Source organism: Drosophila pseudoobscura, chromosome 2, assembly GCF_009870125.1.
Source record: "Drosophila pseudoobscura strain MV-25-SWS-2005 chromosome 2, UCI_Dpse_MV25, whole genome shotgun sequence".
Taxonomy (NCBI): Eukaryota; Metazoa; Arthropoda; class Insecta; order Diptera; family Drosophilidae; genus Drosophila; species Drosophila pseudoobscura.
The window spans coordinates 32259290-32270797 of record NC_046679.1 but is presented as its reverse complement, the minus strand read 5'-3'; the positions used below and the strand labels follow the sequence as shown (position 1 = coordinate 32270797).

The 11508-nt window shown below is 50.6% G+C and overlaps 1 protein-coding gene across 1 annotated transcript; it reads right to left on the bottom strand.

Annotated features, from left to right (window-relative positions):
• Nucleotides 1-4408: 4408 nt before the first annotated feature.
• LOC117183276 (uncharacterized) lies at nt 4409-9133 on the bottom strand (the record flags this gene model as incomplete). Its single annotated transcript, XM_033376648.1, has 2 exons — nt 4409-5017; nt 8444-9133. Coding segments are annotated over 2 exons (1299 nt in total), but the record flags the coding sequence as incomplete, so codon positions are not given.
• Nucleotides 9134-11508: the final 2375 nt, after the last annotated feature.

The window sequence follows — 11508 nt, the reverse complement described above, 5'->3', positions numbered from 1 at the left end:
CTGACAAAATACGTCTCTCCACTGGCAGAAAACTTATCTCCGGTGGCGGGAAATTTATATCCGCTGGCGGAAAACTTTTCTCCAGAGGGGGGAATTTATAGCCCGTGCCGGACAACTTATCTCTGCTGACAAAATACGTCTCTCCGGTGGCGGAAAACTTATCTCCGGTGGTGGGAAATTTATCTACGCAGACGACCTACCTCCGCTGGCAAAACATTTACTTCCGGCGGCGGGACATCTTATCTCGGCAAACAAAATACATCTCTCCGCTGGCGGAAAACTTATTTCCGGTGGCGGGAAATATATATCCCCTGCCGGACAACTTATCTCTGCTGACGAAATACGCCTCTACGCTGGCAGAAAACTTATCTCCGGCGGAGGGAAATTTATATCCCCTGCCGGACAACTTATCTCTGCTGACAAAATACGTCTCTCCGGTGGCGGAAAACTTATCTCCGGTGGCGGGAAAATTATATCTCCTGCCGGACAACTTATCACTGCTGACAAAACTCGTCTCTCCACTGGCAGAAAACTTATCTCCGGTCGCGGGAAATTTATATCCGCTGGCGGAAAACTTTTCTCCAGAGGGGGAAATTTATAGCCCCTGCCGGACAACTTATCTCTGCTGACAAAATACGTCTCTCCGGTGGCGGAAAACTTATCTCCGGTGGCGGGAAAATTATATCTCCTGCCGGACAACTTATCACTGCTGACAAAACTCGTCTCTCCACTGGCAGAAAACTTATCTCCGGTCGCGGGAAATTTATATCCGCTGGCGGAAAACTTTTCTCCAGAGGGGGAAATTTATAGCCCCTGCCGGACAACTTATCTCTGCTGACAAAATACGTCTCTCCGGTGGCGGAAAACTTATCTCCGGTGGCGGGAAATTTATATCCCCTGCCGGACAACTTATCTCTGCTGACAAAATACGTCTCTCCGCTGGCAGAAAACTTAACTCCGGTGGCGGGAAATTTATATCCGCTGGCGGAAAACTTTTCTTCAGAGGGGGAAATTTATAGCCCCTGCCGGACAACTTATGTCTGCTGACAAAATACGTCTCTCCGGTGGCGGAAAACTTATCTCCGGTGGCGGGAAATTTATATCCCCTGCCGGACAACTTATCTCTGCTGACAAAATACATCTCTCCGCTGGCGGAAAACTTATCTGCGGTAGCGGGAAATTTATATCCGCTGGCGGAAAACTTTTCTCCGCTGACAGACATCTTATTTTATCTTGTCTTATCTTTGCTGACAAAATACGTCTTTATCTCCGGTGGCGGGAAATTTATATCCCCTGCCGGACAACTTATCACTGCTGACAAAATACGTCTCTACGCTGGCAGAAAACTTATCTCCGGTGGAGAGAAATGTATATCCCCTGCCGGACAACTTATCTCTGCTGACAAAATACGTCTCTCCGGTGGCGGAAAACTTATCTCCGGTGGCGGGAAATTTATATCCGCTGGGGGAAAACTTTTCTCCAGAGGGGGAAATTTATAGCCCCTGCCGGACAACTTATCTCTGCTGACAAAATACGTCTCTCCGCTGGCGGAATACTTATCTCCGGTGGCGGGAAATTTATATCCGCTGCCGGAAAACTTTTGACCAGAGGGGGAAATTTATACCCCCTGCCGGACAACTTATCTCCGCAGACGACCTACGTTTCTCCGCCGGCAGAAAACTTATCTCCGCTGGCAAAACATTTACTTCCAGCGACGGGAAATTTATATCCCCTGCCGGACATCTTATCTCGGCTGACAAAATACATCTCTCCGCTGGCGGAAAAGTTATCTGCGGTAGCGGGAAATTTATATCCGGTGGCGGGAAACTTTTCTCCCCCCTCTGGAAAACTTATCTCCGCTGGCAGAACATTTACTTCCGGCGGCGAGGAATTTATATCCCCTGCCGGACATCTTATCTCTGCTGACCAAATACATCTCTTCGCTGGCGGAAAACTTATTTACGGTGGCGGGAAATCTATATTCCCTGCCAGACAACTTATCTCTGCTCACAAAATACGTCTATCCGCTGGCGGAAAACTTATCTCCGGCGGCGTGAAATCTATATTCCCTGCCAGACAACTTATCTCTGCTGACGAAATACGTCTCTCCGCTGGCAGAAAACTTATCTCCGGTGGCGGGAAATTTATATCCGCTGGCGGAAAACTTTTCTCCAGAGGGGGAAATTTATAGCCCCTGCCGGACAACTTAGGTTAGGTTAGGTTAAAGCGGTAGCCGGGAGGGGGGGGGGGGGATAAGAGCCTCCCGCCCCCAAGCTCACTTGGACCTATAGACAGGTCCGTTGTGTTGCCGCATGGGCATGTGCCCCTTCGCGTTGCCCGAACCGTGAGAGCATTCTACTGCAGGTTAAGGGCAGTCCCATCCGGTGGCTTGGATGTATTTGGACAAGGTCCCTGGTTTGATTACGGATAGGTCCGAAATGTCCGTGAGGAAAGCGGCCCCGAGAATACGAAGACGACGATTTCCAAGGGCTGGGCAGTGGCAGAAGAAGTGGGGGACCGATTCCACCTCCTCCTCGTCGCGACAACTCCTGCAGAAGTCGTTATGAGGGATTGACAGTCTAGAGGCGTGAGTGCCGATCTGCCAGTGTCCCGTAATGGCTCTAGTAACTGCAGAGCACTGTGCTCTGCTGAGTTTATACAGCTCTGCTGAGCGCTTCTTCGATCGATATGGCCATATCAATCTTGAGACTTTACAGGAAACGGTTTGCTGCCATCTCCTATTGGCATTTTGCTCGAACAATTCGTGCGTTATGAGCCTGCACGTAGCCAAACCCATCGCTACTTGCTCCCTCTCCGATAGGAGAGGAATCGTAGTACCCTGCCTGGCTAGCTCGTCGGCGGCGTCATTCCCCTCGATGTCCCTATGGCCTGGGACCCATATAAGGAAGAGGTCTAACTGCTCTGCGATCTCGTGCAGAGACCTGCGGCAGTCATTTACAGTCGCTGAGTTCGACGATATTGAGCCTAGAGCTTTAATAGCTCCTTGGCTGTCCGAGAAAACGCACACTAAGTGCGTGTCTAGAAGTAGTTTGGAGACGATGGAAATGGCCTCCTTGATGGCTACAACTTTCGCTTGGAACATACTGCAGTGGTCCGGGAGCCTGAAGCAATGACTGATGTTCAGCTCGCTGCAGTAGACTCCGCCCCCCACGCGGCCGTCTAACTTTGAGCCATCAGTGTAGAACTGAACCTGATTTGCGGGTACTGGTTCGCCCATCTCCCAATCCTCCCTAAGTGGGATTGATACCTGGAAAGGCGTCGAGAGGTGATCAGTAGGGACACAATAATCTGTCCTCTCTGGTAATTGCGGGTGACTCGTCAGGATTCCCGAGTGGCCAACCGCGGACGCTTTCCACAGTCTGGCTTCTCTCATTCTGAGTGCGGAAAGTGTTGCCACCTTCTTTCCCATGAGATCAACCGGGAGGAGGTCCAGCACAGTATCCAGGGCTTCCCCTGGAGTAGTGCGTAGCCCGCCGGTTATGCATAGTTCTGCCATGCGTTGAACTCTGCTGAGTTTATTGAGGCCTGTCCTTTTGTCCAGGGCTGGCCACCATACCACCACTCCATAGAGCATGATTGGTCGTATGATGGCGGTGTAGAGCCACCGAACTATATATGGGGTCATTCCCCATTTTAGTCCGATGGCTTTCCTGCAAGTATAGAGGGCCACTGTGGCCTTCTTTACTCTATCCTCTATGCTCAATTTCCAATCGAGCTTTCTATCGAGGATAAGGCCAAGATACTTGGCGTTGTTGCTGAAGACTAGCGTTTCCCCACATAGTCTTGGGGGAATCAGTGCCGGAACTTTGTACTTCCTAGTGAAAAGCACCAGTTCCGTTTTAGACGGGTTGACGCCTAACCCGCATTTGTCTGCCCATTTCGACATTTTCGTGAGAGTACTTGTCATGCACTCACACAACGTCTGCGGAAATTTTCCGGAGAATGCTATGGCAACGTCGTCCGCGTACGCCACCACGCGGCAGCCACCCCCCTCTATCTCCCGCAGCAGTGTGTTCACTGCCACGTTCCATAGGAGGGGCGAGAGGACTCCGCCCTGCGGTGTGCCTCTGCTGACAAATCTGGTACACGTTGACGTCCCCAGTGATGCCTCAACCGTCCTGCATTGTAGCATCTGATCGATCAAGCTCACCGTCCTGGAGTCAACGCCCAGATCCGTCAGTGCGCCCGTGATGGCGGTCGGAAGGATGTTGTTAAAGGCGCCTTCTATGTCGAGGAAGGCTACTAGGGTGTACTCCTTAAAATTAAGGGACGCTTCGATGATCGATGTGATCGAGTGTAGGGCCGTTTCGGTGGATCTTCCCTTCCGATAGGCATGCTGGGAGTCTGAGATCAGACTGGACGGAATGCACGCCGTTAGATGCAGCCCCAGGAGCCGCTCCATCGCCTTTAGAAGAAAAGACGATAGACTTATGGGTCTGAAATCATTTGGGGCAGTGTGCGAGGGCTTGCCTGCCTTGGGTATGAATACGACTTTGGTCTGAAGCCAGGTGTCAGGAATGCACCCGTGGGAGAAGATTCCCTCGTAGATTATTTTGAGCCAGTTAATGGCTTTGTGTCCCGCGTGAATCAGTTGGGCAGGGAAAATGCCGTCTGGCCCCGCGGACTTGTAGGGTTTAAAACTTCTGATCGCCCAGGAAATGTTCTCCTGGCTTAGCAGTCTCAGGATGGCATTTGAGGCGACGGAAGGAGGCGCGAGGTAGTTGGGTCTGTTTTCATCGCAGCCAGGGAAGTGGGTATTTAGGAGAAGATTTAGCGACTCCTCGCTGGACGTAGTCCACGACTGGTCGGTGTTCTTCAAGTAGCCCAGGGTGGGTGTTGTCTTCGAGAGAACTCTGCGCAAGCGTGAGGCTTCTGAGTTACTCTCGATTTCGCTGCAGAACTTACGCCAGGAGGCGCGTTTGGCTATTCTAAGTTCTTTGTTGTAGGTTGACAGACTGGCTTTGTACTCGGCCCAGTTTTGCTCAACGTTTTCAGCCTTAGCTTTTGTGGAGATAATGTTTTTTATCCCCAATCGGCCGACTAATTATTCCAATTAAATAAAACTCGGCGCAGAAATAAAATTGCGATATGTTCTTTAATGCGTGACATCCAAATTGCAAGTGTGGCTTGCCTGCCCTTTACATTGCCGCTCCGATCGCTAAGCGCAGCTTCGCTCGGCCGACGTCGGTAGGCAGACGCAAAGCGGAGATAGCGAAGAGCGAGCTGGCAGAGAGCGTTTAGCAGGGCAAGCAAGCGCAAAGCTTTAACAAACAAATGAGTGACATAGACATAAGTAACAAACAAAATAAGCGGCTGAGGGCCAAGAATTAGGTGCTATTTGGTAAGCAGCTAATCGGCTGGGTTCTGCTCCGAACATTCACCCCCCGTTGGAAGGCAAAGGCTTTCAACAGATCCATCCTGAAGGGGCAGAACCGCTATTTTTCCAACGGCCCTCTTGAAGATGCTTGCTTGGGCGCAGCTGGCGGCTACGCTGGGATGCTCGTCGAACGCAGCAATCGGCGCTTCTTTACGAAGGCGGCTTGTCGTGATTACGTCTTGATCGTCGGGAACCTCTGTAATTGCATAGAATGGCAGGAAATTTGGCAATGTAGAAATTGTTGAAAGTTGAATTTCATTTAGCGTGGATATGTAGGTTTTTAGAATATCTAAAAGTTCGCGCTGCAGTTCCTGATTCTCCGATCGCAGTTTTTCGACTTGCACCTGGCACTCGAGCAGCTGCTTCCTGCATTGCTGCTCTAAGTTTTGGTACTCCAGCGTTGTGGGCCGAAAATCGTCATTAGAGATGGAGGAGGAATTTTCAAAAGCGGCTAAAACTGCACGCTTATTCTCCGAGCTATCAATGCTTCCTGACACTATCCAACCAAGTTTTGTCTCCTGCAATGTTGGCAATTGGTCTGATAGTCGAATCTGTCCGACGCACATTAAATCGAAGAACAAACCACCACCTATCAACAGATCGATACGTTGGGGCTTGGAGAAATTAGGATCAGCTAGTTTTAGATTATTCGGCATGGGCCAATCCTTTGCGTCTAGGCTGAAGTTAGGCTGCATTTCCGTAATTGAGTTGGTGACAATTGCAGCGAAGGAAGCTCGATAGCTTGCGTCCTGGGATTGTACAACTATATGTACAGACTTGCTCGAAGGTAGAATGGAATCTCCGATTCCAGCGATGTGAACATAAGACGAGCGATGATCCAACTGCAACTGATCAGCGAGTCTAGATGTTACAAAGTTTGCCTGTGATGCAGAATCCAAAATGGCACGACATGGGATAAGTGCTCCATAACGATCTGTTACATGGACGAGGGCAGTAGGTAGCAACACGTTCTGGCTGGGCTGAGATTTCTGGATCGAGGGGGGAGGGCTAGAACACCCGCTTGCTAGAAGCACAGTCGCGGCCTCTTGCTGGATCGATTCCTCGGCCGGTGAAGAGGAAGATGAAGCACCAGTTCCCGATTGAATGTGGAGTAGCGTGTGATGTTTGGCCTGGCAATGCCTGCAAAGTCCTGACCTGCACCTCTGCAATTCATGGCCTTTGTTGAGACAGTTCAAACACAAGCGGCTCTTCTTTGCTTCTTTGTACCTTTCAAACGCAGAGAGATTCAGGAATGCCTGACATCTAGATATGTAATGCTCGGAGGAATTGCAATGGTTACATATGGGGTTAGGATGGTCGTTACTGGAGGTGATAAGGGTGACAGGTTTGTCTTCTCCCACCTGTTGACTAGGACTTGTTGCCATGGCTGATCCCAAATTCTCCAGCATCCGACATCTCGCTTCCAAAAATGAGGCCATGCTTGACCACCGAGGCAATCCTGACGTCGGCAAGTTCTCTTCCCATTTCTCTTTTGTTTTGTGGTCCAGTTTCGTGCCTATGATGAAGATCAGCAACCCATCCGAAATCTCCTGCGGGGTCGCCAAGGTCTGAAGTGCACGCAAGTGCGAATTGATTTTGTCGCTGAGCGCGCGCAAGCCGATAGCTGAGCCCTTCTCCACCCCTTGCAGCCCGAAAATAGCCTTGACGTGTGCCTGAAAATGTAACAGTTTATTATCGAATCGCAACATTAGCAAATTCAACGCCTTGTCGTAATTCTCCTCAGAAAGTTCCAAGGAACGAATCGTATCCAGCGCAGCACCATCTAGACATCCACGAAGATATTGGAATTTTTCGATGATTGGGATACGATGGTCTTTGTGCACCATTGTCGAGAACATCGAGTGGAATTCTGGCCAATCCATGTAGTTCCCACCGAATCGTGGAAGCTGCAACTCGGGCATTCGAGAACGGCCTATACTATTATAGGCGAACAACGACGAATTCCCCTCGAGAGTATGCCGAGCTGTTGAATTGGCAACATTTACCGTGCGAGCAGCCATCAACTCCCGCGACAGCCTGGACCTAACCTTGACATAAATATTCGCAAAGTCCAGCCGGGCATCATGGGCTAATTGCAGGAAATCCAACCTTTCAAGGCTCGTTTGAGCGGCATCGAAATCCGCATTCATTCGCTCGATTTGCTCTAAGCGAGCTTGAAGTTCTGCCTCATCTAACTCGGCAAGCTCTTCCTTGGTGAGAAAGCGATCCATGGCCTTTAGTTGGCGCGCGATGGACTCGGCCTTGTGCCTGTAGAAATCTACATCACTCGGCATTGCTGCGTTCGCGACATTGGTAGGCTCAGGTGCTGCCATGTTGAGGTTTTAAAAGAGTCACTCAGCACGACCGAAAAAAACACCCTGTATACGTATAAACGTGCGAACCGAAAGCAAAGGGATTACAGCTAATGCCTTTAGCTGTGCGGCTGTGCGAGCTGTCCGATTCCGCTTTGTACTCCGCTTGTGTGTATTAGTGAGTTCGCTGCACTGCACTGACCGAATTGTCGCGACAGAGAAATTAGTAGGTGTATGTAAGTATGTTTTAGCACCGAATTGTGCTTAACCGCCGAAAATTTGTTAAGGCTAACGAATGTCGATCGCGAATGATAATTAATTGACACTGCAACTCAGAGATCACGTCGGGGTCACCAAATTTTATGTGGAGATAATGTTTTTTATCCCCAATCGGCCGACTAATTATTCCAATTAAATAAAACTCGGCGCAGAAATAAAATTGCGATATGTTCTTTAATGCGTGACATCCAAATTGCAAGTGTGGCTTGCCTGCCCTTTACATTGCCGCTCCGATCGCTAAGCGCAGCTTCGCTCGGCCGACGTCGGTAGGCAGACGCAAAGCGGAGATAGCGAAGAGCGAGCTGGCAGAGAGCGTTTAGCAGGGCAAGCAAGCGCAAAGCTTTAACAAACAAATGAGTGACATAGACATAAGTAACAAACAAAATAAGCGGCTGAGGGCCAAGAATTAGGTGCTATTTGGTAAGCAGCTAATCGGCTGGGTTCTGCTCCGAACAGCTTTATTGAAGAGTCTCCGGGAGGCTTTCCGGAGTTCACCCAGTTTCGGATTCCACCATTCAGGTTTCTTCCGGCCTCTGTTCTTGCCAGAGGGGCATGCTTTGTCGAGCGCCTTATTGCAGGCGTCGGTAAAGATCTTAAGAAGACGAGTCGTGGCCTCCGTGGAGAACTCCTCCTCAGATGGGGGCTCAGGGAGAACACGACAGAGGTAGTCAGAATACCGAGTCCAGTTTGTCCGCCTGATGTTCCGGAATTGGACTGGCTTCGACACTGAGAAGGAGAAGACAGTTTCCACGTACCTGTGGTCCGAGAAGGAGTGCTCTTCCAGGACCCTCCAGGATACAATGTTACGCTGTATCTCATGAGAGGCAAGCGTGAGGTCCAGGACCTCCTTGCGGTTTTTAATGATAAGGGTGGGATCACTACCCCGGTTTAATAAGACCATCTGTGTGGTCAGTAAGTAACTGAAAAGGTACTCACCCCTTTCGTTCGTGTCAGTGCTTCCCCACTGACAGTGATGTGCATTGGCATCACACCCCACAATTAGGCCGATGTCCTTGGCCGAGCAGTCTGCGATTAGAGCCCGAAGAGGCGCGTGTGGAGGGGGGTCTGGTTGTTCATGCCCCATGTATGCGGAGCAGATCCTCAGTGAGCGCTCCTGGCCTTCGAGGCTCACTGCGGTGTGGTCTTCATTGCTGAAATTTGGGAGCAAAAATAAGTGCAACTCTCTTTTTGCAAGAATGCAGGTACGAGTTTTACCTGTGGTTTCAGCTACATATAGCTTGTAATCAGAAGTACTCAGACCGGAGACCCTGTTTCCGAGGATCCAGGGCTCCTGAATGAGTACTATGTCGGCTCCACCCTTGGCCAGGTGGAGCAGTAGAGCAGCGCATGCTGCCTTACAATGGTGGAGGTTTATCTGCAGGAGCGTCAACGACATTCCTGAGGCTCGCCTCCACCATTGTTACTTCTGGATCGCTGTCAGGGGACTCTGGCTCCTCCCCGACAATGATATGGCTGAGACCTCTGGCTACGTCGCTCTCGTCGAACGCGTAGTCGTCCAGGATATCGTCCGACATCAAGGACGCCGCATCCGACGCCGGGTTATCCTCCTCGCACGAGGCCCCCTCTTTCGGGATCTCCGGCAGCTCCGGGTCTGGCTGGACCTCCGCTTGCCTGCCCTTGCGATCGGACTTGTACGTGGATATGGTGACCTTCTTATAGCCATAATCCACTACACCGTCCGACTTTGCGAGGAGATCTATTGATTCCTCATTTAGGACGAGGATAATCTGGCGCCTCTGCCCTTGGATATCCTCCACCTTTGCCACCTTCCAATCGGCTGTAGGAAGGTGGGGGTTGCAGACCTGCAGTAACCTGAGGATCTTCTCAGGCTCTGCAGGCTTAGCCGAGACCCACGCTCTGGCTCTCGGGCGACTAGGGACATCTTCCCACTTCACGGCCTCCAGTTTCGCCCCTGGATAGACCTCTTTTAGGGCCGCCACCGCCTTCATGTAGAGGGCCGCAGAGCGAGCGTCTTGGCAGGCGATGGCTTTCACCTTGCCTTGATGCCACCCTGCGTCCTCACACTTTGGCGGTGGTCCGCCGTTCTCCTCAAGTTCCAGTAGGAACCGGTCCTGGAGCTCGTTCTCCACCAGGTGCCACTTATCGCGGGGGACATGGCCGTCGCAAAGCAGAGAGGCAGAGAGCGTTTAGCAGGGCAAGCAAGCGCAAAGCTTTAACAAACAAATGAGTGACATAGACATAAGTAACAAACAAAATAAGCGGCTGAGGGCCAAGAATTAGGTGCTATTTGGTAAGCAGCTAATCGGCTGGGTTCTGCTCCGAACATTCACCCCCCGTTGGAAGGCAAAGGCTTTCAACAGATCCATCCTGAAGGGGCAGAACCGCTATTTTTCCAACGGCCCTCTTGAAGATGCTTGCTTGGGCGCAGCTGGCGGCTACGCTGGGATGCTCGTCGAACGCAGCAATCGGCGCTTCTTTACGAAGGCGGCTTGTCGTGATTACGTCTTGATCGTCGGGAACCTCTGTAATTGCATAGAATGGCAGGAAATTTGGCAATGTAGAAATTGTTGAAAGTTGAATTTCATTTAGCGTGGATATGTAGGTTTTTAGAATATCTAAAAGTTCGCGCTGCAGTTCCTGATTCTCCGATCGCAGTTTTTCCACTTGCACCTGGCACTCGAGCAGCTGCTTCCTGCATTGCTGCTCTAAGTTTTGGTACTCCAGCGTTGTGGGCCGAAAATCGTCATTAGAGATGGAGGAGGAATTTTCAAAAGCGGCTAAAACTGCACGCTTATTCTCCGAGCTATCAATGCTTCCTGACACTATCCAACCAAGTTTTGTCTCCTGCAATGTTGGCAATTGGTCTGATAGTCGAATCTGTCCGACGCACATTAAATCGAAGAACAAACCACCACCTATCAACAGATCGATACGTTGGGGCTTGGAGAAATTAGGATCAGCTAGTTTTAGATTATTCGGCATGGGCCAATCCTTTGCGTCTAGGCTGAAGTTAGGCTGCATTTCCGTAATTGAGTTGGTGACAATTGCAGCGAAGGAAGCTCGATAGCTTGCGTCCTGGGATTGTACAACTATATGTACAGACTTGCTCGAAGGTAGAATGGAATCTCCGATTCCAGCGATGTGAACATAAGACGAGCGATGATCCAACTGCAACTGATCAGCGAGTCTAGATGTTACAAAGTTTGCCTGTGATGCAGAATCCAAAATGGCACGACATGGGATAAGTGCTCCATAACGATCTGTTACATGGACGAGGGCAGTAGGTAGCAACACGTTCTGGCTGGGCTGAGATTTCTGGATCGAGGGGGGAGGGCTAGAACACCCGCTTGCTAGAAGCACAGTCGCGGCCTCTTGCTGGATCGATTCCTCGGCCGGTGAAGAGGAAGATGAAGCACCAGTTCCCGATTGAATGTGGAGTAGCGTGTGATGTTTGGCCTGGCAATGCCTGCAAAGTCCTGACCTGCACCTCTGCAATTCATGGCCTTTGTTGAGACAGTTCAAACACAAGCGGCTCTT